This window comes from Corylus avellana, chromosome ca6 (genome assembly GCF_901000735.1).
Source record: "Corylus avellana chromosome ca6, CavTom2PMs-1.0".
NCBI classification, from domain to species: Eukaryota; Viridiplantae; Streptophyta; class Magnoliopsida; order Fagales; family Betulaceae; genus Corylus; species Corylus avellana.
The window spans coordinates 25,145,333-25,170,514 of NC_081546.1; the positions used below are offsets into that span (position 1 = coordinate 25,145,333).

At 36.2% G+C, this 25,182-nt stretch overlaps 4 protein-coding genes across 5 annotated transcripts; 3 read left to right on the forward strand and 1 right to left on the reverse strand.

Moving 5' to 3' along the window:
* Window positions 1–2,056: 2,056 nt before the first annotated feature.
* On the forward strand, window positions 2,057–7,406 carry LOC132185031 (inositol-tetrakisphosphate 1-kinase 3-like). 2 transcript variants are annotated; one of them, XR_009440609.1, is made up of 10 exons: window positions 2,057–2,442; window positions 2,938–3,019; window positions 3,225–3,257; window positions 4,921–5,041; window positions 5,201–5,293; window positions 5,622–5,741; window positions 5,833–6,009; window positions 6,132–6,281; window positions 6,366–6,421; window positions 6,515–6,548. XR_009440609.1 is itself a non-coding variant. In XM_059598846.1 (10 exons), exons 1-10 carry the CDS (start codon window positions 2,198–2,200, stop codon window positions 6,881–6,883), a joined length of 1,092 nt encoding a protein of 363 aa, XP_059454829.1. In that variant the 5' UTR covers window positions 2,065–2,197; the 3' UTR covers window positions 6,884–7,406. The 2 variants fall into 2 exon arrangements, 1 of the variants encoding a protein (XP_059454829.1); XM_059598846.1 differs by lacking the exon at window positions 6,132–6,281 and adding an exon at window positions 6,804–7,406 and having other exon boundaries at window positions 2,065–2,442; window positions 6,515–6,599.
* Window positions 7,407–8,146: 740 nt separating this feature from the next.
* On the reverse strand, window positions 8,147–8,665 carry LOC132184933 (large ribosomal subunit protein cL38). Its single transcript, XM_059598724.1, has one exon. The coding sequence runs from the start codon at window positions 8,596–8,598 to the stop codon at window positions 8,278–8,280; it is 321 nt and encodes a 106-aa protein (XP_059454707.1). The 5' UTR covers window positions 8,599–8,665; the 3' UTR covers window positions 8,147–8,277.
* Window positions 8,666–12,472: 3,807 nt separating this feature from the next.
* LOC132185841 (uncharacterized) lies at window positions 12,473–14,673 on the forward strand. The gene is made up of 2 exons (XM_059599637.1): window positions 12,473–13,240; window positions 13,697–14,673. The coding sequence occupies exons 1-2, from the start codon at window positions 12,615–12,617 to the stop codon at window positions 14,409–14,411; spliced, it is 1,341 nt and encodes a 446-aa protein (XP_059455620.1). The 5' UTR covers window positions 12,473–12,614; the 3' UTR covers window positions 14,412–14,673.
* Window positions 14,674–20,768: 6,095 nt separating this feature from the next.
* On the forward strand, window positions 20,769–24,764 carry LOC132184435 (ergosterol biosynthetic protein 28). Its single transcript, XM_059598066.1, has 3 exons — window positions 20,769–21,001; window positions 23,620–23,826; window positions 24,457–24,764. Exons 1-3 carry the CDS (start codon window positions 20,887–20,889, stop codon window positions 24,522–24,524), a joined length of 390 nt encoding a protein of 129 aa, XP_059454049.1. The 5' UTR covers window positions 20,769–20,886; the 3' UTR covers window positions 24,525–24,764.
* Window positions 24,765–25,182: the final 418 nt, after the last annotated feature.

Below are 25,182 nucleotides of genomic sequence, written 5' to 3' on the forward strand. Positions count from 1 at the left end.
AGTGGGAGAGAATATCATCATGCTTCAAGGAAAATAATTTTTTCTCTATTGCGCTTGAAAGCGATCCATATACTTGGCATCTTCACCCCTGCTTTTTCTTCTTCTTATTTCAGTAAGATTTTCTTCTCAAATGGGAATAAAGTTTTTCTCTAAACCATTTAGAGCTTGTTTGAGATTGCGTTTAAGAAGTCTAAAAGTGCTTTTAATACTCAAAAAACCCATTTGAAGAAAAAAGTATTTGTTTTGGTAAAAAAATTAAAAGCACTTTTAAAGGTTCAAAAAGTCTAAAAATGACAAAAGCACACTTTTAGCAAAAGCTTAAGAATGAAGCTTTAGTTCAAAAATCATTTTTGCCTTAAAAGTTTTATTTCTCAAACAGACAGTTAGTCTATTAAACGGATATTTGTTTTTAAATCATATAATTTTTACATGCTTTACAAATAAATTTCAATCTAAGAAGAATTTCTTTCAATCCCATTTTGAGGAATTTTCTTTTAAAGTACAACAAATAAGAACAAAGAGCAACAAAAATCAGGAAAAAAAAAAAATCCATGCAGAAAGATTGTAAAAGGAAAACCTAATCTTGACAATGACCACCTACTAACTACTACTTGGAGGCTTCTGATAGAGGTGTTGATAAAAAAATATTGCCATCAAAGCTGGTTGTAGCGGCTCTTTGTTATAAATGTGGGTGCACCTTGACACCCAAATAAACTTAGTTCGCATCCAGCTTCCAAGAGAATTAGAAAGATTAAGAGCATTATTATTAGCCTCATCAAATTTTATTCATAAAAATAACTAAAAGTACAAATTTCTCTATTTTAACTACTCATTTTTTTATAACATTTTTAACAGCCTTACTATTTTAACAATTCATTTTTACTATTCCATTTAAATATTTTTTTTTAAAGAATTGTTTATTCTTTTTTTAACTATTAAAGGAGGAAAGAGGAACAGAAAAGAAAAAGGGGAGAGATAAACCATTTTTTATTCAATTGGTGAGGCTGAAAAGAAGACTTTTTAGGCATTTTCACCAAATTGTCACACCAAATAACCAAAAAATAGTTTTGGTGAGACTGCAAATAGTGCACACTAATAGGTAGAAGAACAACAATGTAAAGGTGCCCTTCAAGGACAGTGGAACCGGATCCTCTCCAATCCATTTTGGACTAGAGAATATATAGTTCATGGCTAGGATTTTTGAGATTCTTTAGCCACAAATGGGACACATGTCCCACTAATAAAAAAATAAAAAAAAAAATATTATTTACGATCCGGCTACCCCCATTTTAGCAAGGAGTGTCTTGAGTCACCCACAATGGCCGGCCATGAGTGGCTGAACCACCCCATGGCCTATAGGGATGGTTCGGCTACCCTCAACTTGCTAAAGGGGGCCACCCCTAAGGACCAAATGAAAAATAAAATAAAATAATGGATTGGCCCTTGGGGGCCTTTTAGCAAATTGGGGGTGGGCCACCCCCTAACTAAAATGGGGGTGGCCGACTGGCCGGTCACTCTTTTTTTCTTTTTATTAATTTGTTTATTTTCTTTTTTTTTTAAATCGTAAATAATATTTTATTAGTGGGACATCTGTTCCATTTGTGGCTCTAGAATTTCTTTTCAGAAATTATAGTCATAAATTGGATACTCTTCAGTCCATTTTGGACTTAAAAAAATTCAATTCCAAGGACAGTGAGGCAAAAAGTGAGCAAAATAATAAAGCGTGCTCCTTAACCGATTATTCATAATAATTACAAGTAATATTACATTTATAATTCTTTTATAATTTATTGACATGTGTTAGTATATTATTGGAGTTATATTTGCCATTAAATTTTATCTTTAATATCCTCCAATCATATACCAACACGTGTTATGTTTATGCGGAAACAGTGACATTTTGGGCACCACCAGCACATGATAGGTACGTAGAGATAGATATGACATGAGACATGCACAGAAGAAGCTGATGAAATTGAGACCACAAAAGCCTCGTAATTTTTTAATTAAATTTTAAAATTCATAAAAATGTTCAGTGAATTCTCAGTATCCCCACCCACCTATATATATCTCCCAAGCCCCCCACCACCCCATTACACCAAACTCACCCTCATTTTCCGCTCTCAAATTGAAAGCCTGCTTTTCCAAATCAAACGTTTTGATTTGAGATTCAGGGTTTGGGAGATTTGCAGTGGCTATGAGGTTGAAGGAGGAAGCAATGGCGTGTAGAAACGAGGAGGAGAGGGAGAGGGAGAGGGAGAGGGAGGAGGAGGAGGAGGAAAAGCTGGCCCAGACACACCACCGTCACCAGCAACAATTGCAATGGTGTACGGTAGGGGATGGGTTTCCTCAGCAGCTGAGGAAGGTGGTTGTGGTTGGTTACGCTCTTACGTCCAAGAAGACTAAGAGCTTCTTGCAGCCCAAGCTCGAAGGCCTAGCTAGGTAATTAAAATTGATTAATTAATTAATCACTTGATTAATATATGTGGTGAAGACTGAAGAGGATTTGATTTGATTTGATTAATGCGTTTATGTGACATTTTGAGTCTCTTGGTTGCTATAGTTGAATTATTCTATCGTTTTTCTTGTTCCTTTCGTTTGTTTGGCGAGAAAACGATGGGGAATCTTCTGGGAGCGTTGTCTGATTCCAATTGTTTCTCAGATTTTTTTTTTTTTCGTTTTCTTAAAGGATGCTTCAATGAAGTCGAAGTTAATTCACTTTCTATACGTCGTTAAAAGATTTTTTTTTTAAAAAAAAAATCTCATTAAATTCGTTTTCTAATCTCTTCTTTTTTTTCTTTTTTTTTTGCTATAAATTTTCTGACTTTATTAATATTTTCGGAGCACCTTGATCTGGTGGTCTCAGTGATATTCGCTAGGTTTTCTAGCTGATTCAGCATTGTTTAGTTGTTAACTGGACAATGTATTGTTGTGCAGGAATAAGGGGATACTATTTGTTGCTATTGATCAAAATCAGCCCCTCTCAGATCAAGGTCCATTTGACATTGTGTTGCATAAGGTCTGAATTTTTTGCTCGTAATCTACTTTTTCCTCTTTTGTTATTCAAAAATGATAGGACGAAGGCTTCTACAATTACTTTATTTGCTGAATCCAATATGCATGCATGAGTACTTCACATTTTCTGCATTTGCACAATACATGATTTGATAAATGTAGATGCTAATCTGAGATTACTCCTTTTTTCTTTCTTATCTCAACTGCAGTTATCAGGAAAAGAGTGGCGCCGGATTCTTGAGGTTGGTTCATTTAGATGTTATCAATTTTACCTTGTCTAAAGAACTTGTTGATGTTTGAGATTGATTGCTTTTGAAACTTTGTGCTTGACATGTTAATTACCATGCATCATTATATGAGTTATTAGTTTTACCAACGTGGTATCAGATAATCACTGACAGTGGCTGACGAGAAACCAGATCTTTTAATGCTTAAAACTTATTCCCCGTCTGACATAATGTGCAGAGTGCTTGCTCTTTGCTTCATCTTGAATCATTATCGAATATTTGAGGTCAAGGCCTTGAGGTTCCAGCAAGTGAGGATGATTCTTCTTCTATGGCCATCACGCTGATTTGTTCAGGTTTTCTGAAGCCTTTTAGGATTTGTTTGAATGAGTTCATTTTTCAGGGTTAATAGCTACCCCATTCTGTCAGCTGAATGGCAGATGGCTCAGATAGTGCTAGTTGATTCAAAATCTGCTCTTTTTGCTTTTTAGTTTCACCACAATTCAAAATCTAGGATTAAGTTCTGTAAATAGCCTTCCTCCGACACTCCTTGGGTTGCTGGATGCAGTGGCTGGTCAAATGTTCATACTTCTAGACTGCACCAGGAAGAGTTTCTGGCTTCAGCTAGGTTTTAGTTTTTATGTTCTAGTTTCCGGTTGCTTGTGCATTTGGGATATATTAGGTGGCAGATGAACCGTCTCTATTGTGTTTGGTTACCACAGACTGTCTTAAAGTGCATAAACCTTACGTTTTCATACTTGGTTCTTTGCTATTATTTCAAAGCTACTGGCTGTTCTAATTATTACTTTCACATCAATTAATTTTTGTTTTCTTCTGTCGAAATGATAGAATAATCCCAAATTCCACAAATCTCCATTCATAATGTCTGAAACGAGACCACTTTTTGAATGGAGGAGAAGTACCACTAGATTACAAGGTCATTTGTCCAAGTAGTGCAGAGTTATTCCTGCTATAAATGAGTTTCTACTTGTTTTTACTTACCATTATGAATATAAGTATTAATATTGATAGGATACCATGTACTGCTATCAATGCCTTCTAGACCTGGACCTTGACTGTCGATTCCCAATTCTGCAGGACTTCATTGATTCTGTTGAAGTTTGCATTCTGTTACTAATATGAATCAATAAGATATCAGTGTGATTTCCTATATATTTGATAATTGATCTTTCAGCATCCCCTGTCCCCTTTTCTAGAGGTCCTGGACAATCTAAAACATGATGTTTTGGGGCAATTCTTTGAATTAGTTGGACTTTTCAATAGCTGTAATTATTTTGTTCTGATGTCTACTTCAATTTTGCTTTCAGAACTGAAGTTTATTCTAGGGCTCTTGTGTTTTGCAGTTCTAGAAAGTTGTAAAAGTCAAACATGTTTTCTGTGATTAACAATTTGGGTATATGTTGCTTCTGATAATCAGCCTTGTTTCTTTGTTTGTGTGTTTTGTGCGTCTCTAATGTATAAAGACAACAGACATTATGTCCTCTTTCCCCCATTTGGACAAGAATGGTGTCTCTAGATGCTTTCACAAACAACTTTTCGTGTCTGTCTTGTTTCTTATTGGATGAGTTTGATGCACACGGTTTATTTAATATTATTTTTGAAATGTAAGCACAATACTAGTGGTTCTCGCTTTTTACCTTCTATCCATCTATGTTTGTAGGACTACAGGCAAACTCATCCAGAAGTAACAGTTCTTGATCCTCCAGATGCCATACAACATTTACGCAATCGCCAATTCATGCTTCAGGCTGTTGCTGATCTGAACTTGTCTGAATCCTATGGTAATTTTTGTGTTCATTTTCTTAGATGTCCCAATTCCTAGGAATATTTTGTGGCTTGACCTTCAACTGGCAGATTTTATCTCTTAATGTTAAGGTTAAGTGGTATGCATGGCAACTGGGCCTTTTGCTCTGTGATGCTGATGATTAACTATCACGCAGGCAAAGTTGGTGTTCCCAGGCAATTGGTTATCAAGAGGGATGCATCATCCATCCCTGATGCGGTTGCCAAAGCTGGGCTGACATTACCATTTGGTATGTATGTGTTGCGCACGTGCAGTTTGTTATGTGTGCAGGACTCTCTAGGGGGGCTGTAGGATATGCATCAACGGATGGTAGCAACTTATCATAGAATTAAATTGTGATTGATGTTAATAGTATTGTATCAAAAACAAATCTTTTTTCCAAAAACATTATAAAAAATAAAAATAAAAACTCCTGGGATTAGCCTATCCTAATTCTGTTATTCTTGTATTTTGGCTGAACTTTTGAGAGAAGCTACTTCCTGGTTACTTGTAGAAAATTGTTGATAGTGCATTTGTAATGTTCTGGTAATTATTTTGCATTCTCATATTTGTTTCAGTTGCAAAGCCATTGGTCGCCGATGGAAGTGCCAAGTCGCATGAATTATCACTTGCTTATGATCAAAACTCCCTTCAAAAACTTGAACCTCCACTTGTTCTTCAGGAGTTTGTTAACCATGGTATGAGATTGCAATATACGTGTCTTATTACCTTTACAGTTGCCACCAATGTGTTATAATTTCAAAATTGCCATTCCTTTCACGCCTGTAGGAGGTGTTCTCTTTAAGGTATACATAGTTGGTGAATCCATAAAGGTGGTCAGACGTTTCTCACTACCTGATGTCAGTACAAGGGAGCTCTCCAAAAATGCGGGTGTCTATCGTTTTCCAAGGGTTTCTTGTGCTGCAGCTTCAGCAGATGATGCAGATCTGGACCCTGGTGTTGCTGGTGAGCTGTCCTATCTAGAAAACTGTTCTTTCTTACATTTGTCCGAATTTTCTTTTCTGTTTTTCAAATATCGCATTTCATTATGGGTTTGGTTTGCATTGTTAAACTCATGGACAAAGAAGTTTCCGGTTAGTGGCTGGTGAGGATGATTGGATTGGTTGAGCCTTGGAGCCACTCTTCCCTCCATATCGGGTTTTGTCTTGAGTGCAATCTTGGTGATGTAGAAAGGGGTTGTGCTCAAGGCATCAACAGTGACAGTGTACTGTGTTCAGGTCTTGAAAGTTCAGCTCTAGGCTATTGCTATGAGGACTTTGGCAGAGCCTCTCTAATATATTTGACCATTGTTTCCCCTGCAGAGCTTCCCCCACGACCTTTGCTCGAGAGACTTGCGAAGGAACTTCGCCGTCGACTGGTAACTTCACTCATTTTCTGTCTTGATTCCATAGCAGCACACATATCTATATAATTACTGATACCTACTTTGTTGTTTGTTATTTCTTTGTAGGGACTCCGACTGTTCAACTTGGATATTATCCGAGATCATGGTAGCAGAGATCATTTCTATGTCATTGACATTAATTATTTCCCAGGTAAGCGAACCTTCCTTCTTCATATGAAGTGATGATATCTCTCACTAGTTACCCATTCTCGGCAGTGATGTTAACAACTCCCCCAAATTTTATTCAAAAGCTTCATGCTAATTTTAGCTCTTCTTTGATGGGTACAACTATTTCATCCTGTTTAATTAATTCAAGTTCTTAGTTCTTAATTGCTGGTCTATGGCACTTGCGCAGGGTATGGAAAGATGCCAGAATATGAGCACATATTCACAGATTTCCTTTTGAGCCTGATGCAAGGCAAGTGCAAAAAATGATCATGCTGAAAATTGTAAATAGCCTTTGTGGATGGAACCAAGTAGCACTCAAAGGGAGAGATATAGATATCCTCTCTCCTCAATAAGTATCTGCAGAAGAAAGTGGCACTCTCACCCACAAGTACAAGGTTTCCTGCTTAACCCCCTACCATGTATGGGGTGTTGCGTGATTCTTGGCAGCGGCTGGAGGAGGAAACATACCAAGTGTAAATGGTCCAGACCTTCAACTTATGTAATTACCTACTGTCTGGCAGAATATGTTTCCAACTTTCCATATAAATCACCCCAACTTGTACAAAAGTTCAAGAATCCACCTTTTAGGCAGTTCTCATGAATCTAAGTAAGCTGTTGTTCTTGATTCTTTTTTTTTTTTTGTCTACCAAATATTATTTCATGCTAGTAATTTCATGATGTAAGCAGTTGGCAAAAACGCACAATGTAAGATGCCCTAGCTTTTTACACCTTTCTACTTGATAGAAACGTGTAAGCTCAGATACTGAATAAGAATTTTTGCCATTCTATAGTGAGTACCTCAACCTTGTTTGATAGGTTTTTGGAGTACTTTTTTTTTTCTTCTTTTTTCGTTTTCATTTCTGTTCTTCCATGGTCGGGAAAGTTTAAAGGGACGTCATCTTCTCTAGACGTGCACAACCCTCTTGCACTGCACTAAAGCAAGCAGTCGTGAGAGGCTATCTGAGCCCTCCTTGTTTGGGTAGATCGAGTGTAGGTGGGGTTTGTGCTGTCAAAAACACCCATCCAAAGAGATGGGAGTTCGGATTGTTTTGGATGCCTGTCGAAGCAGGTAACACTTGAAGAGAGTTTGGCTAAAAGACTTTTAAAATTGTCATTTGATCAAACTTTAATAATATAAATTTAAAAAATTATATCAATTTTAAGTAAATACTAAAGAGAACAAGGGTCTTTCTTCTAGCTTTCCTGTCTGAACTCTCCCTCACATGGGACTGCACTATTTCAGGATCTAAGTCCATCTTATCTACTTGTGGCATGCGCCATATGATACACATTATTGTCAATTCAATCCAATTGATGGATAATGGAATTGGAAGGTGAAATGGTAAAGAAGTAAGGTGAGGTGAGCCACCAACATGCGAAAAAATTGGTTCAACTCTCCCTCAACACATTTCAATCTCTGCTAAGATTAACAACAAACAGATGGCAATCGCATACACTGATCACCTTCCAAACCGTCTCTCTCTCTCTCTCTCTCTCTTCCTCACAAACGCACGCATACAAAGACCCATCAAGCGTTAACGGAAAAACATTTCATTAAATTAATCAAACGCAGAAGCAATAACATTCGAAAACCCAATACAAGCTTTCAAAAACAAAAAGAAATCACCATAAACACTTCAACCCAGAACAACAACAGACTACTACTCAGCCGTGGATGGGGAGGGAGGAGCAACAGCTTCTAGCGAACCCTCGCCGGACGCAGAAGAGGCCTCCAGAGTCCAGTCGGGAGGTAAGGGCGGCAATTGAGGGTACACGGTGGGCTTCCGCCTTATGTCCCATGCCTGTGTCTTACGCGGCCTCGTCTTCCTGTGGTGAGCCGTCGCCTTTTTCTGTGGCCTCGACGAGCACTCTATCACCAACCCACCACCGCCATTCCACTGGGCTGTCTTCTTCAACGGCGTAGGACCACTGATACTCGGCACCACCAAGACGCTCGACCCGAACATGACAGAAATCGACATGTTTTTCTCTGTGACAAACAATGGGACTCTCAGTCTCTGAGCGTGTCTGATAACTAACTGAGAAAATTGGGTTGCTGTAGACCTTTCGATTTGGATGAAATACATTATCTTTGCACACGTGTGTGATTCCCAAACTAGCCTTGGATCTCACTTGGTCCACTGGATCCAACTCTTTGGGCCTACTTTTTCAGCCCAATCAGCATATAGGATTAAATAGGGAAATTTATAAAATTTGGACTTCCCTAGATCCACGGCAATTATCTACCTAAATATCTAGCAATTTAGTTAGGTAATATAAGGTTACCTGCTTGGATAGGTGGGGTAGTCCAAAAATTGCTAGCAATTCTTAAGGAAGTTGGTTTATATGGACTCTGTCATATTACCTACCTAAATTGCTAACAATTCAGACATATAACTATCACGTTTCATGAAAAATAGTATGCTTATAAAATGATTTAGTAATCTATATTTTATTAAAAAAAAATACATATTATTTTAATTTATAAATAAATTTTAATAAAAGCTGTAATATCCTCACAATTTTTTCAGAGTTTAGTGATAACACCAATTGGTAAAACTACCAACGATCATCGATAATGACTTGATTGGGAGGCGTCCGAAATGTGAGACTTCTTAAAAGCGATAAATGACAAAAATTCTAATAATTTAATTTTAAAACAATGACTAAGATTAATTAACATATTTATAGAATTATAGTAGACTAGTTCATAAGTTTTACTGATTTTTTTTCTTTTTTAATCTTTTGAGATCAAGTTTTAAAGATCTTAACCCCTTTTTTTTTTCAAATGATCCTAACCCATTTTTGGAAGACTATAGAGGCCCTCCCTAATCCCACAATGTTGACTTGATACTTCTTAACTAATTCTCTAATAATCTTTGTTAAAAACAAATCTAAACATTAGTTATAACCGACTCATCAACCATAAGAATAACTTTTATGAGTTGCGGCACAAATTCACTTTTTTGTGCCCTCTCATGAGAAATGGACAAATCAACTTGGAATAAATATAAAAAAGTTCTTTAAATTACCAGCCATTTGCAATATACTTTTTTTTGTATATTCCTATAATACCTCTATTCTTTTAACAAATAAAATAATAAAATAATTGTAAAAAAAAAAAAAACCAAACTATTTTTTAAAAATACAAAAAAACCAATGAACGAATAAATAATTTTTTTTTTTGAAATAAATAAATAATTTAGACCAATTACAGTGAAAATGATTTCAGGTAGTGGTGGCACAAATGTAAAGGAGGAGAGAATCATGGGCTAATGAATCTAGTGTGTTCTAGAACTTTTCTTAATTTGTTCTAAGCTGATTTATCCCTCTTTTATTGGTGGGCACAAAAGAGTGAGTTTGTGTTATAACCTGATAAAACCGCTCTCTAGTAAAATACATAAAATATGGCGTATACAACTTGAAAAGTGTCAAAAATGTGTACATCGATCAATAATGCTTCTCAAGATTAAAAAACCCAAATATCCAATATTTATCAAAATTCAAAAAATTATTAGCTCTTATCCTGATTTGGCCCACTTGAGCCAGTCTTCCAAACCACTTTTCAAATCTGCGGCCGCGCACCAAACGAAGTTCCCATGCCACCCAGCACCATTTCTTAGAGCTCTAGAACTTTCGAATGGTCTATATTTAATTATAGACTCTATTTATCTTTTATTCATTTTTTAAAATTCATAATTTTTTTTTTTTAAAAAAATTGAATGGTTATTTAACTAATATAAGCGAAAATATAACATACTCCTCTCAAATTACTATCGAATTGATACTGTATTATCCCGAATTTTTAATTAGAATAATATCTCTCATAAACTACTAAAAAATTTATAATATCCCCTCAAATGGTAGAAAAAATACAAAAATAATCATAAATATTTTTCAATAAGACAAAAATACTTCAATAATATTTTTTTTTTTTAAAAAAAAAAATTCTCTAAGAGAAAAATGAAAAAGTTTTAAATTTCCACACCATAATTTTTTTTATTAGTTTTAGTTTTTTTATATTTTATATTTTATTAAGTCCGTTTTCATCATTTGGGAGATATTAACAATTTTTGAAAATTTGAAGGGACATTATCTCAATTGAAAGTTTAAGATAGACCTGTCCATTTAAACTGTACCCTTATGAATTATGAGGCAAGCATTTTATGCTTATGAGTAGTGATATTTGGCCCACCGACGTGCTTGAATAATAAGCACGTCGGTGTTAAAATATTATTAAAATAATATTTAAATAATAAAAAAAATAATATTTTAATACCGGCGTGCTTGAACACCAAATATAACTACTCTTATGCTTATATATCCATTTTTTTATTTATTCTTTTATAAAATAAAGAATGATACTTTTTAATTAACTAAAATACACAACATTTTTTGAGATGCTCTTAAGAAAAAAATAATAATAATAAATATTATAGATCTTCAGGCATTGCATTTGCATGACATCAGTATGACACGAGAGAGGTCAAACAGTGAAAGCCCGGCTCACGGGTGGCAAAACAATTCCACTAAGCCACGTGTCAAAAAGCGCAGTCTACCCCACGAGGGTTATCCAGCGTCGTCACTTCAAAAGATTCTACACCCTCGGATTTTCTGTGGGGCAAATGTACACATCAAACGGTCATCACAAGCTCCCCTAACGACACTTTTTTTTTGTTTTTTACTTCTGCACTCTGTTACGTGAATGGAATAGGACCCACGGATCCCGGGGTTTTCATCCTCTACAAACGAGCCACGTGCCCCCGATACAGTGTATCAACATGTAGGACCCCTGGCGGCCTGGCTGTATAGGCGAATAGCATTGTATCCCCAAAAAAGAACAAGGGCAGTTCGGTCATTAACAGCAAAAAGAATTGATATATAATAATAATAGAATATTAATAGGAGGCGGTGGAGCTACCTAAGTAAACTTATATATACTTTGTGCAAAAGATTTCTTAGACTTAATTAAAGTTATTCTAAAATAAAAAAAATATTATGAGTTTTCGTTATATATAGTAATTACCATATATATTTATATTTTGAAAGCACTAACTCAAGCATTAAGATATATATATATTTTTTATTTTAATTATTAATTTTTCAATATAAACTTCAACGCCATAACTCTCTTTCCAGCAAGAGAACCAATATTTTATTTATATAATGTGCTATATTAATTAACAATATCTTACAATTAATTGTAGAAAGAATTTATATTTTACCTCTTTTGAACTTAATCTAACAAAGATAAAAGTTATGTAATATTAGCTAAAGATAACTATTATTAGGGATTCACTTAATTCGTGGGAAATGATCCAACCATTTCCCTTGGCTACTGAAGTGGGTTGACCATCTTCAATTGTCGAGTTAAAGATGGTCGAACCACCATAATAATCGAAGGGGTGGTTCGACCATTATTGCGATTTGCAAGCCATCAATTCCTCTCTCTTATGCGCTAGATTTGATTTTAGTTTACATTTTTATTTTGTTACATTTGTCATGTGGCTTGCAACTGAATCTAAATAGTGAAATAATTAATTAACATTCCATTGTAAATGGTTAGGATCCTATTCTATGTACTGCGCCGCTCTTGGCAGTTCAATTAAATTAAAATTATATTGTACCCCATGCAATAGTCTAATTATTATTGTAGGAAATTTAAAAGAATATTATTTTAAAAAAAAATCTAAGTTAGTTGGTAAGCTGGGTGAGGCGGGGCCTGAGATAGCGTCAACTTCGAACCCACTGGCAGTAAGCTGCCAGGCTGTACACAGCTGTCTTCCAACGCCTCCCCCAAAAACCCAGCCTGTTCGCAACTAATTCTCTTCCTTCCTTATTCAAACCCCCCTGACGTCAAACTACCCATTTCACCCTTTGGATAACAAAAACCGCCCAGAAATATACAAGCGAGGGAGGGAGGGTTGGGTGCAGTTGGCACTGCGCAATGTGCTTAGACTGAACGGAAGCTACCACTTTTTACTCTCAACGGAGCCCCATGGATCCCTGCCCTTTCGTGCGCCTCACCGTTGGGAATCTTGCCCTCAAGATCCCGGTGGCGTCGAAGCCGGCTCGCTCCGTCGTTCATCCGTCGTCGTCGCCGTGCTTTTGCAAAGTAAGGCTTAAGAACTTTCCGCTCCAAACCGCTGTCGTTCCGTTCATCCCGCCGGAGAACCAGTTCCCGGACGGCCACGTTCAGACCATAGCGGCCACGTTTCACTTGAGCAAGTCCGACATCGAGAGGCTCGCCGGGAAGTACATCTTTGCCGGGAAACTCTCCGTTAAGATCTCGATCTACACCGGCCGGCGAGGCACCACCTGCGGGGTCAGCTCCGGGAAGCTTATCGGGAAGGTGTCGGTACCGTTGGATCTGGCGGGAGCGGCGTCTAGGGCTTGCACTGTTTTCCACAACGGCTGGATTTGCGTCGGGAAAGAAGCGAAGAGCTCTTCCGCGCAATTCCACTTGAATGTGAAGGCAGAGCCTGACCCGAGGTTCGTTTTCCAGTTCGACGGCGAGCCTGAGTGTAGTCCGCAAGTGTTTCAGATCCAAGGCAACATTCGGCAACCGGTTTTCACTTGCAAGTTCAGCTTCAGGAACACCGGTGACCGGGCCCAGAGATCGAGGTTAGTTAGGGTTTTTCATTTTTTTCATTTTGCGATTGCTTTTAGCTAGGGTTTTAGATTTCAGACGATTCCTCATGCTCGATTCGTGTTTCTTCTTTTGTATTTAGTACGAATTTGAAAAATGACCGCAACTGAATCTCCTTCTCTCGCGTTTTTCGTAAAGGCAATTAAAGTTTGCTCAAAATGTACGATATTGCTTACTATGAAATCCACTTTTCGTTCAAGTGTATTGCTTTACTCTCTAAAGAAAAAATTCCCAAAGCTAAAGCTGAAGATTATGATTCATGTTCGTATTTGAAACCCTATCATCTTGTACTAAATGCTTCACAGAGACTCTAATCCACATTAAAGCTTGATTACCAGCTTTAATTACCCTTCCTGTTTACGAGCTTTGAGAAAGTTTTTGTTATAAATTTCAAGCTTTAATGTATATTCTTTACTTGTCACGTTGGTCAGATCGATGCAATCGGAGTCGGGCAGTTCCCGGAGCTGGTTGAGCTCGTTTGGGAGCGAGCGAGAGCGACCGGGAAAGGAAAGAAAGGGATGGTCAATCACGGTTCATGATCTCTCCGGCTCACCGGTCGCCGCCGCGTCAATGGTTACACCCTTCGTGGCTTCCCCCGGTTCAGACAGGGTGAGCCGGTCCAACCCCGGCTCGTGGCTCATTCTCCGCCCGGGCGAGGGTACCTGGAAGCCCTGGGGCCGGCTCGAGGCGTGGCGCGAGCGTGGTGGATCCGACGGCCTCGGCTACCGGTTCGAGCTGGTCGTCCCGGACACGGGCGCGGCCGGCATCGTGTTAGCCGAATCGACGATTAGCTCCCACAAGGGCGGGAAGTTCCTCATCGACTTGGGCTCCGGCTCGAACGGTCGAGCCACGCCGGGATGCGGCAGTTCGCCGGGTTGCAGCCCGAGGAGCAGCGGAGACTACGGCTTTGGCTTATGGCCGTACTGTGCGTACAGAGGGTTTGTGATGTCGGCGCGCGTGGATGGCGATTGCAAGTCCCAAAGTAAGCCCAGCGTGGAGGTGAGCGTGCAGCACGTGACCTGCACGGAGGACGCTGCCGTTTTCGTGGCTTTAGCTGCTGCCGTTGATCTCAGCTTGGACGCTTGCAGGCTTTTCTCTCAGCGCCTCAGGAAAGAGCTGTGCCAGCCACTTGATTCGATTGCTTAGCCGTTTTTTTTTTTTTGTAATCTTTTTAGTTTTTAGTTTTTTTTTTTTTTCTTTAAAATTGTGAGTGGGGTTTGCCGATGGATTTTGGATTCCGTCGATGGGAGTGAGAAGTCTTTTTTACTAACAGACAATCTACAGACTGTACAGTTGGAGAGAGTGTAGACAGGGCACGCTTTGTTTTTACTTGTGTGGCTTGTTTATCTTTTTTTCTTGTTCTTTTTCTTTGTATTTTGGGTGAAAAAACAACATGGAGTTGTTTTTCGGATAATTTTTAGTCACTGACTCCAAGATCTCGCTTTTCGCATGATGATTAATGAGCTGGATTCTTATGCTATGGCAAATGGCAATTGTTGATTTGCTTTTTCCTATCTTGTGCTTCATTATGCAATTTCAATACCATAATAACTTTTTTGATTATCAAGTTTATTACCTTAAAAGGATAGGTAATTTTTATTTAAACTGAAAATTGTTATTTAGTTGACAGAAAAGTTAATGTTAGGGGGAAACTTCACTTATTTTCTTATTTTATTTATATTTCACTTATTTTTCTTGAATTGTTTACCTTTTTTTTTTACAATGTCTTTTTAAAGTTTAAAGTCTTATCAAATTTTTAATTTTTTAATTTTTTAACTCCCAAATAATTTTAATTTTTGTAAATATTGTTAAATGAATAGAGGTTTTTTTCAAATTGGGTTGAGAGAATTTTTTTCAATATAATCTATAAAAGTGATATTCGTTTATTTTTTTAATAACATGCTAGGTGCACATGAGTTTTTAATAAGAATTATTTTTTGTTTTGGCTATTAAAAAAACATGTGTTTTTTACATATTTAAAGGATACATGTTGCTTTTATAGGCTAAGCTGAAAGAAATTTTTCCAACTTAATTTGAGTGAAAACTCAGTCCTTGTTAAATTGGGATCAACATTTTAATTTTTTTCTAAAACATATAAAGGTGTTTTGGAAAAAGTTAACAAAGGGGTGAAATATTAAATTGAGAGAGATTAAACTTTGAAAATGACATTGTAAAAGTGAGGAAGGTTAAGAAAGTTTTTCGTAAATGTTATTAATAGATGAAATTAAAGAAAGATCTTCCAAAAAAAACAGAAAGTCCAATGTAATTATTGTATTTGCTAAATGGACAAAAGAAACACTTGTTTATGGATTACGTGGGCAAAAGACAGTAAAGGCTGAGAAGATGCGTGCACGTTATGAGTGAGTGAATGTGGATATAAATTGAGTTAAATTAGTAGTTAATTGGTGAGAGAAAAGCGGGTGGTAGCTGTAATTCGCTTTTAGATATCCGCGCGCTTTTTTGCCAGCTTGTGGATGACATGGCGTGCTTTCTTGTTATGACTTCTGACTTTAGCTATCTACTCTCATTACTCATTAATTAGTGGGTACGTTTTTAGATTTTACAGCATTGTTTATTAAAAGCTTCATTTGTGGTGGGAAATCGAAAATCTGTTTAATTACTTCATCAACTTTTATTCTTTCATAAATACTTTTTTTTTTTTTTTAAGAAAAAAAAAATATAAAATTAGTCATTAAGATTTAACTAAATGAATTCAAAAGTTTATGAGGTATGCCAAAAGAATAATGTAGTTTATACAGTTAATTTAACATATTTTGTTAGTGTGATCACTAATTTAGGGTCCGTTTGGGAGTGCGATTTCAATAAGTGAGATTTTAAAAATTGTGTTTTTAAAATCGATACTTTTTAAAATCATAAATGCGTTTGGTAAAACATACTAAAAAGTACTTTTTTTATTAATTGAGTGTTTGGATAACATTAGCATGTAATTGCGGTTTCATGACCAAATTACCAATAAGGATGAATAAGACAAAGAGGACGAAGAAAAAAAAAAAGAGAAAGAAGGGTTTTAATATATTTTAGGTGGGTATTCTTGGTATTTTTTTCATTCCCGTTCTAAAAAAGGTAACTATTGCGCCAAATATCTTTTTAATAGAAATCGTGATTTTGTTTTAAATTCGCACTTTTTCAAATAAGCACCCCCTAATCAACTTATGGAAATCGCAGATTTTTTTGCGATTTTAAAATTTGCGTTTTAAAAATCGCAATCCCAAACACCTTAAAGTTGCGATTTTGTTTAAAATCGCAGATTATTTTTTTAAAAACGCACTCCCAAACGCACCCTTAAATAAAATAAGTATTATAATTTTATTGGTTATAACGTTTCACACTATTAAAATTTGTTAAGTTAGTAGACGGGATTTGACTGTAAAAAATAAATTATTTTTTTGGCATACATCAAAAATCTTTGAAATTTATTTTGGTATAAAAAATAATTAATTACAAATTAAATAAACCACATGAAAACTGAATTTTTTTTTGTTTTTGTTTTTTTAATCTAACAATATTCTCTTGACAATGGGTAGGGACTAGGGGGTAGGACATGTGTTAGTTGGGTCGAATTGAATTTCTGTTGAGAGAGGGACCAAATCCCTTTCGATTCCAACCCAAAAAAGGCACAGCAATAAATAACATAGCAGTTAGGGAAAATGACAGAAGGTGACAAATTAGTGAGTGAGTGGGGGTGCGATGGAGCCTTGGCTGAGAAATGAGAATAGTTGTAATTACTGGGCACAACGGTTGCCACACACAGACTTGCCTTGGGGACTACACATTTCTGAGGTGCTTTTCAATTACTTTTGAGTTTCCTGTGTTTTCAACCATGTCAATACCAGTGACATCCTTTGCGTAAATTTAGTTCATATATATCTATAGTAAGCTTCAAAATTAGATTTGGCCCTTCAAATTAAATTTAGTCTTCTATTCATTTATTGATCACTTTCATAGAAATCAAGGTTTTGTTTGTTAAAACTTTGGTTTTCTAATTTCAAAATAGTAAGTAGTTTTATTCATCGCTTCTCATTCTCTCAAAGACAAAACCGTGATTCTGACAATTAAAAAAATTAATTTTTACGCACCAACTGTTATGAAAAACCATGCTACATAAGTTTTGAGAGGATGGTTGATGGATGGAAGGAGATGTATAGCATTACTCATGAGATCGATCTTAGAGTATTCATGTGGAGGTAGTCCAATGTTATTTTGGCTAGTTATGATGTAAATATAGCTGGTCCGATTAGTTACTTTAGCCTCAAATTTGGTGAGTTGCTTCGGTGTTTATCAAACGTTATTAAAAAAAAGAAAAAGAAAATCTTTTAACTCCCGATAAGACATGCATGTGGCTTTGAAATAATAAAGAAATAATTTTGGAAAGCTAAAAATTTACTGCTCTTAGTGTCTTTGTTGCTAACCAAAGACGAACCTAATGGGGCTGGTGAGTGTCACCTCTAAAAAAAAAAAAAAAAAAAAAAACTCTTTTAATCTTTCAATTTGTTAGAAGATAAATAATTTAGATTTTTTTTTTCTTTCTTATTTTGGACTTTAAATTTGTTTTTATACAGTCTAACCGCTTTAAAATTGAAATTATAGTTCCATCCTGTTGCCAACACTGGCCGTTTCGTAGAGGATAAGGAGTTAGTGTGAATATTTGTACTCTGTAGTGTCAACCACGATAACATATCGATCTTCCTAATTAGCGAGTTGATTTCTTTTTAGAGTGCCCCTACCATGTGGACAGGCTTGATTTCTTTTTAGAGTGCCTCTACCATGCGGATAGGCTGTAAAAGTGGTGTTTTGTAGCATTCAACTACTTTATGACACCTCACCCATTTAAGAAAATTACAGAAAATCAAAATGAAAACAAACACAGTAGATCAAAGTGAAAAAAATATCAAAAATACCCTTGGTCGCTGAATCAGGCAGATCTATGCCATGGTTTGGCGAGACTCACTAGCAAACAACTGGAAAACGCAAAACCAACCTAAAAAATCGATTCTAATGCCTCAAAAAACGATTATAATGTCTCAAAAATCGATTCTAATGCCTTAAAACTTATTTTTTGATTCAAAACTAAATTCTAGAGAAGAAGATTAACCCTTTAGAGATTTTATCACCCTAAATGAATTACCCTCAAGCCACTGCCGTAACCAAGCCGTGGGTCACGACCAACATTTCAGCAGAAGGAAGAAGAAGGAAGAAGAAGAAATGGGAGAGGAGTTGACGGCAGGAAGAAAGAAATGGGAGAAAAGAAGAAGAAATAAGGAAAAATCTAATGTTTTAGGCTGTAGGATAGTTTTGTGCCTTTTTTCTGTGTCAATACCATTTTTGCAGCCCATCCGCATTGAAGATAAACTTTTATTTTTAAATTGAAAATATTTAAATCTGCCTACATACAAATAAAAATATTTGAATTCAAATCAAAGGTGTAGTGGGTTACAACTTACAAGGAAATAAACATCATCTGCTCATTTTTTTTGTCGTTAAAAGAAAGTAAGGAAGAGTTAACAAAACATCAAGGTGATGCAATTCTAGTGTGCAGGCGCTTAAGCATATATATGGATAGATTAAAAAAAAAAAAATCCATATATATGGATAAAAATTGGCGTTATTGCCAATTAATTGATGATACTCGATTTATGTTGAATTCGTTCTAACAATGGGCTCACGTATGACGGGAGGCTAATGGAGCCGCTCATATGCTTTCAAAGCTCACACTTTTCTTAAGAAATTGTCCGCAATACTTCTAGTATGCCCTCCATATTATTAATATTGATTATTTCAACAACATGGGATGCATCTATCCGGTTTGGATCAACTTGTAGAGCCATTTGCGCCTGAGCATTAGATCCAAAGCAAAGGTTCCAAGACTCCAATGTTGAGGCCTCGTTGTAAAATACAATGACACACCAATATTAAAAAAATGAAAATAAAATAAAACCAGCAAGAGTATTTTAAATCCAATAATGGGCCTCAGAATCTGCCTCGTTAAATCCAAGACCAGTTCATGAATCATTGAACAACATACGAAATATTGGGCATTGAGAGCTCAGAAAAAATTCATCAAAAAAATAAAAATAAAAACTCAGAAAATCCCCTAGGATCCATCTTGTTATGGGTCATGTGCAATATGGCATTTATGGATAAAGATTCCGTGCAATATTTTTGCCCTACTGCAAAAGGGTTGGAGTACGTAAGTGTATGGTCTGGTCCTACGTGTTCGGACAATCCAATACTCCAAATACGTGTTTGAACATGTAGGGCTGCAATAGGGTTGGAATATGTAAGTGTATGGTCCAGTCCGGTCCTATGTGTTCAGACAGTCCAAGACTCCAAATACGTTTTCGAACATGTAGGGCTACAATAGGGTTGGAATACGTAAGTGTATGGTCTAGTATGATCTTACGTGTTCGGACAGTTCAAGACTCCAAATACGTGTTCAAACATGTAGGGCTCAAAATGTCTGAACACATGTTCGAACAAAAGAGACTGACAGGTGTATTTAGGTACCCTCATTTATTGCTTATAAGAAAAGTATTGCACCCAATCCTAATTCCACATTTATAAACTATTTATGACACAGTTCAAGTGTTCAACCGTTTGGCTTGTCTGCAGACTGCAGCAACCAACTCGTGCAGCTACTGGGCCTGGTTAATGAACGTCTAAAAAGCTTGGATTGAGGGATAATTTTCCAAGTACTGCATTTATAGGTTTGCCAAATGTTACCCTAAAGAATATTGGGCCTTAGTTAGGTTTAATTTTGTGGGCTACTGGCGCATATATAAATCACCGATGGGCCTATTTGAGCAGCTCACTACATGACAAATAATTGGACAGTTGATTAGATAGTTGTAGATCGCCACGTGGCACTCATCAAACACTCACCATAGTGCTCTATTGATTTAAGCATGGGAGGTTCTTCAATTCTCAAGGGCCCGGGTTTTTTCGTAACCTTTTTTGTTTTTATTCTTATGTACATGTAGATAACCCATCAGCCAGTCCAGCCGTGCAAGTTTTCATTGAATAGACTGTGACCGTACATGTTAGTTTGGAAGAATGCTATAAGTTGTTTTTGTATTCTCCTCGTAACGATGTTATTCTTAAAATTTTTATTGAGTTTATGATTAATCATTATAATTTTAAGAGTTATATCATTTTTAGAGAGACACAAAAGTGATATAAGAGAGACTCATAGAATTAGAGTTGCGATTTAATAAAGTGCGATTTGAAAACAGAATTTTTAAAAACAGAGTTAAGCGTTTAATAAAATTATAATTTAACCTTTTAAAATTGTGAGTTTTTAAAAAAGTATCTCTTTATTTGTAATTTAAAAACATAGGAAACATTATTTATTATTATTATTTTTTTAAAATCGAAATTGTAAAGGAAAATCCACCCTTAGCAAAATGGTAAGTTGGAAATTTGGATTCTTGAAGGAAAACTTTAATCGCAATAGGTTGAATTTCAGAGTCCAATGACCACCTACATACAAGCTGGGGGTGGTGGATAAGCTTGGAACATTTAAAACACAACGTGAAAACAACAAGGTGACACAAATACACCTGGAACGAAAGAAGAGGAAAGGAAAGGAAAGGCAAAGCAAAGAATGAAGGCGTTAGGATGGTGGCTGATGCTTGTGGGTTCACTTCGCTTAGCCTCCGTTTGGTTCGGCTTCTTCAACATCTGGGCTCTTAGACTCGCTGTCTTCTCCAAAACCACCAGTCAGCTCTCTCTCTCCCTCTCTCTCTATAAATGTTTTTCTTTTTTGTTGTTGTTAAATTATAAATTTCTTCTAATGTATCTTTTCAATTTTAGTTCCTGTTATTAGATCAAAATCACACACCAATGTTATCTTCGTTGACCCAAAATGAAAAAAGAATACCCAATCCCATAAAGGGATTGCCAGCAAAAGATCAAGAATGATGGATTTTTGTCAAGGAAAAGGTTGATGTGATGTGTTCTGGTGAACCATGGGGACAAGGCGCTAAATTTGTGCGTGCGTGTCGGGTTGTGTACCTCAAGCAAGAGATCTACGTTTAATAAGAAAAAATGGGTGGCAGATCCCAAAGTTTTGGATCTTTCTTGTACTTACGCTTTGCCCGATAAAATGGGGTTAATGGTTTGCATATTGGAAGTGCTTTTTCGTGCTTTGATAGCTAAAATCTCTGTAGTTTTTGGCTTTTGGAACGGAGAAAAGTAGTATGAGAATGCCAACTAAATGATGTCTTCACTTTTTGGTTACTTTCTGGCAGATTAGCCTGTGAAAACTGAAAGCTTGAGCAAATCATTTCTTAGTTTAGAGGATTTTGACAAGTGCATTTTGTATTTGCGATGAGGCTTTGGTTTCATACTTCTTTCTAAACAATGTTCTGTTTTTAATTACCAAAACAGGCTCTCTTTACATCCTCGTACATTTTTGCATTCATTAAAATCTAGATAATCTAGATTAGAAGGGATGATTACCTACCTGCCAATTAGATAATCAAGATTTATTTGATTACAATATCAAACATTGCTAATTACTTGGACAAAATTTTAGCTCATTAGGTTTGATATCCTACTTTTGATTTAAAATTTCTCTGTTTGTTTTTTGTTTTTATTTTTTTTATTTTTGAGTTTGAGACTTGCTAAGGGACTCTGATCTCGATAAAATATCTTGCTGTAAGTTTGGAGTCAGAATGCAGTTGCCTTTTGATATTATCTTGGTATGGGGAAGGTAAGGTGGGTGAGATTTCGATCTATGCTTAAGTCCTAGTGCCAAAACCAAGAAAGATACACAATGATGGATTGCAATTTCAATAATTACTCAACAGAAAAACTGTGTTTGTTGAGTCAAGTGGAAATTTCAAAGATCCACAGAAATGTATTTTAAGAACAATAGCAAGGGCAATGAATTAATTAAGCGCAGTGGCTTTTGACTTCAGTGAATGAGAAAGATGTAGAATGTTGGATTTTGATTATAATAACAAGAATGAACTTTCTTAGCTGGTAGATTTGTTCCCAGGAGTCCAGGACCCTGCAACATGGTTCTTTTGGGCACATGCATTAAGATATCTTAGTGTTTGGGAATCACCCTCACCTTTCGCCCTTGTACTCCTAACATAAGCAAGGTCTATTCTATGCCTCAAGATACTGTTATTATAATGAACTTTCTTAGCTGGTAGATTTGTTCCCAGGACCCTGCAACATGGTTCTTTTGGGTACATGCATTAAGATATCTTAGTGTTTGGGAATCACCCTCACCTTTTGCCCTTGTACTCCTAACATAAGCAAGATCTATTCTATGCCTCAAGATACTATTGTATACAATTTAGCCAGTATATAAGTGTTTTATATTTTGACTGCATACACCCAATGTGCATAATCCGCTAGAATTGAGGGATCTTGACAGTGCATTATGGAGATTTGCTACCCCCCCTAAACCCACCCCAACCAACACATAAAAAGGAAAAGAAAAAAAAAAAAGTTAAGAATATTTGCTAAAAATTGTTTCTCCTATGCCCTTTTGTTTCCCGAAGATTAGGATATTAAATTTTATTTCTTTTGTAAATAATGCAATGCATCTAAGCCGCCCCTCCCTAATACTGAAAATGTGTAACGTACTTACCTAACAGTCAGCCAGAAGAAGCTGCCAATGCTTCTGCTCTACTTCACTTGTTTAATAGTTCTTTTATCTCACTTACAAACCATTAATGATAGAACCTTTGTCTTCCTTTGTAATAATGGATTTCTTCTTTAGCCCCACTCATGTCCATTTAAATTCTCATAAAATTTAGGCCACTAAAAAAGAGGGATAACCCTGCTAATAATATGACAATACATGAATGTCTGCCTATGAAAATACAGCCATTTATAAGAGATCAATTGGACAGTATCCCTGCCTACTAACTTGTCTGTGTTTATTTTTATCTTTATTTTTACTTGTTTTTTGAACTGCTGCTTTTGAATACTGCGGAGAGGAGTTCTAATTACTATTTTGATTGCCTGCTGAAGGACATAAACTGAATGATGTCAATTTCAGGCTATCTTGACATTGGAATGGTTCTCTTTTGATGCAATATTTAACACACGCATGAGCTAACAATACGCACTATGGCACGAATCAGGATATCTAAGACAGATGAATAGAAGATTTAATAGTTCACTCTTCTTGTTTGTTTATTTTTATTTTTGCTAGTAATGAATGAGTTTTCCCTATTTGATATTTCAAAAGTTTCCTCTCTTTCTCTCTTCTATTCTCTTATGCCATATTAATTTTCATTTTTTCCTTTTCATGTCGTGGTTATGTGTTCTACAAGGTCCTGATGGTCTTTCCTTCAATTTCTTCCCCTCTTTGTAGTGACTGAAGTTCATGGAAGGACATTTGGAGTTTGGACACTTTTAACTTGCACCCTTTGCTTTCTTTGTGCATTTAACCTTGAAAATAAGCCACTTTATTTGGCTACCTTCTTATCATTCATCTTTGCCTTTGGGCATTTCTTGACTGAATACCTAGTATATCAGACAATGGCGATTGCAAATCTGACAACTGTTGGCATCTTTGCAGGTATGAATGTTAATGATCAAATTTGTAACATTTGTCTATATGTTGTTATTCCTTTTTGCTTTGTATTTGGGTTGAAGTTGCTTGGTTATTTTCCTTAACTTTGACATATGATTGTCATGATTACTGTTCAGTTTTCTTTTCTGGACTGGTAATGTGATGACTTTTTTATTTTTCTTGAAAGCCATTAGTGAATGAGCTATACCAAGGGAGATAGTCATCTTTTTCCCCTTAAAACCTTCGCCCCTATGCAATGATCACTTCATGTACCTAGCTTACAAGCTGATCAATTCTAGGTGAAGCTTGGGTTTTGTTCAGCTGGCTTATAGGCCCTGCTTTCTTTTCTTTTGTTTCTTTGTTTTTCTTGTTGATTTTCTTGGTCATAAGCTGGACCCATGGTTAGGGCATAAGCCACCCCCAACCCCCCTTTTCCCAAAAAATAATAACAAAAAATGCAAAAGAACTTCAGGCTGAAATTTTACTACGCTCATGACCTTGTTTTTCCCAATTATCTGGTCTTTAAGATTTCGTTGACAGCAAAATGATTACTTTCTCGCGCTTAAATTTGGAGCATTCTTCATCTAATGTAATTACAACCTTAATCTTCAATTAATTAACTTCTGTTTTGATCAGGCACGTCGATAATATGGATGCTGTTGCAGTGGAATGCACATCAACCTATCCACCCAAAGCATTCTTGATATAGGATGGTGTTTTTCTCATTGCTCCATTTTTTCGCTGATGAAGAATTTTCATATTGCTAGTTTAGTCCTTTTTATGCCCGGCTTATCTATTCACTTGAGGGATTCTGTTCAACATCGTGTTATCAAGTTATGAAAATTTAGCTTACCAAGAACTTCAGAAGTGTATTTTTTATGTTTTGACTATCGTTTCACCATGTTAGAATGATAGATAAGGCGCTGGTGTTTCCTGCCCATCCATATTTGATGTTATTTAGAAGCATTTTCAAGTTCATTACAATGTTAGGAGTTTTGCTGACTGTAATTTCTACCAAAAAAAAAGGTAAAAAATGACGTGGGAATTACAGACACTGACTACATAGTGATTTTTGGTTTGGGATTGGCTAATATGAGTTAATGTCATGCTGAGGTCTAAACCCTTGCCATTTGCCTGCATTGGGGAGAATTCTGTTTCCTGATTCCACTCGGGCAAGTTTGTACTTTGTTGAATGATGGATCAGTTAGAGTTGGAATGGGATTTAGTATTGTTAGGTCATAAATTTGTCAGTTCAACTGCTGCTGCTCACTTGCAAAACCAAGAAAGGGGTTGTTAGTAGGTCTTTGGTCCTTCGACCGAAAATACTCCGACACCCAAGTCAGTATCCAAATGTTGGGGGAG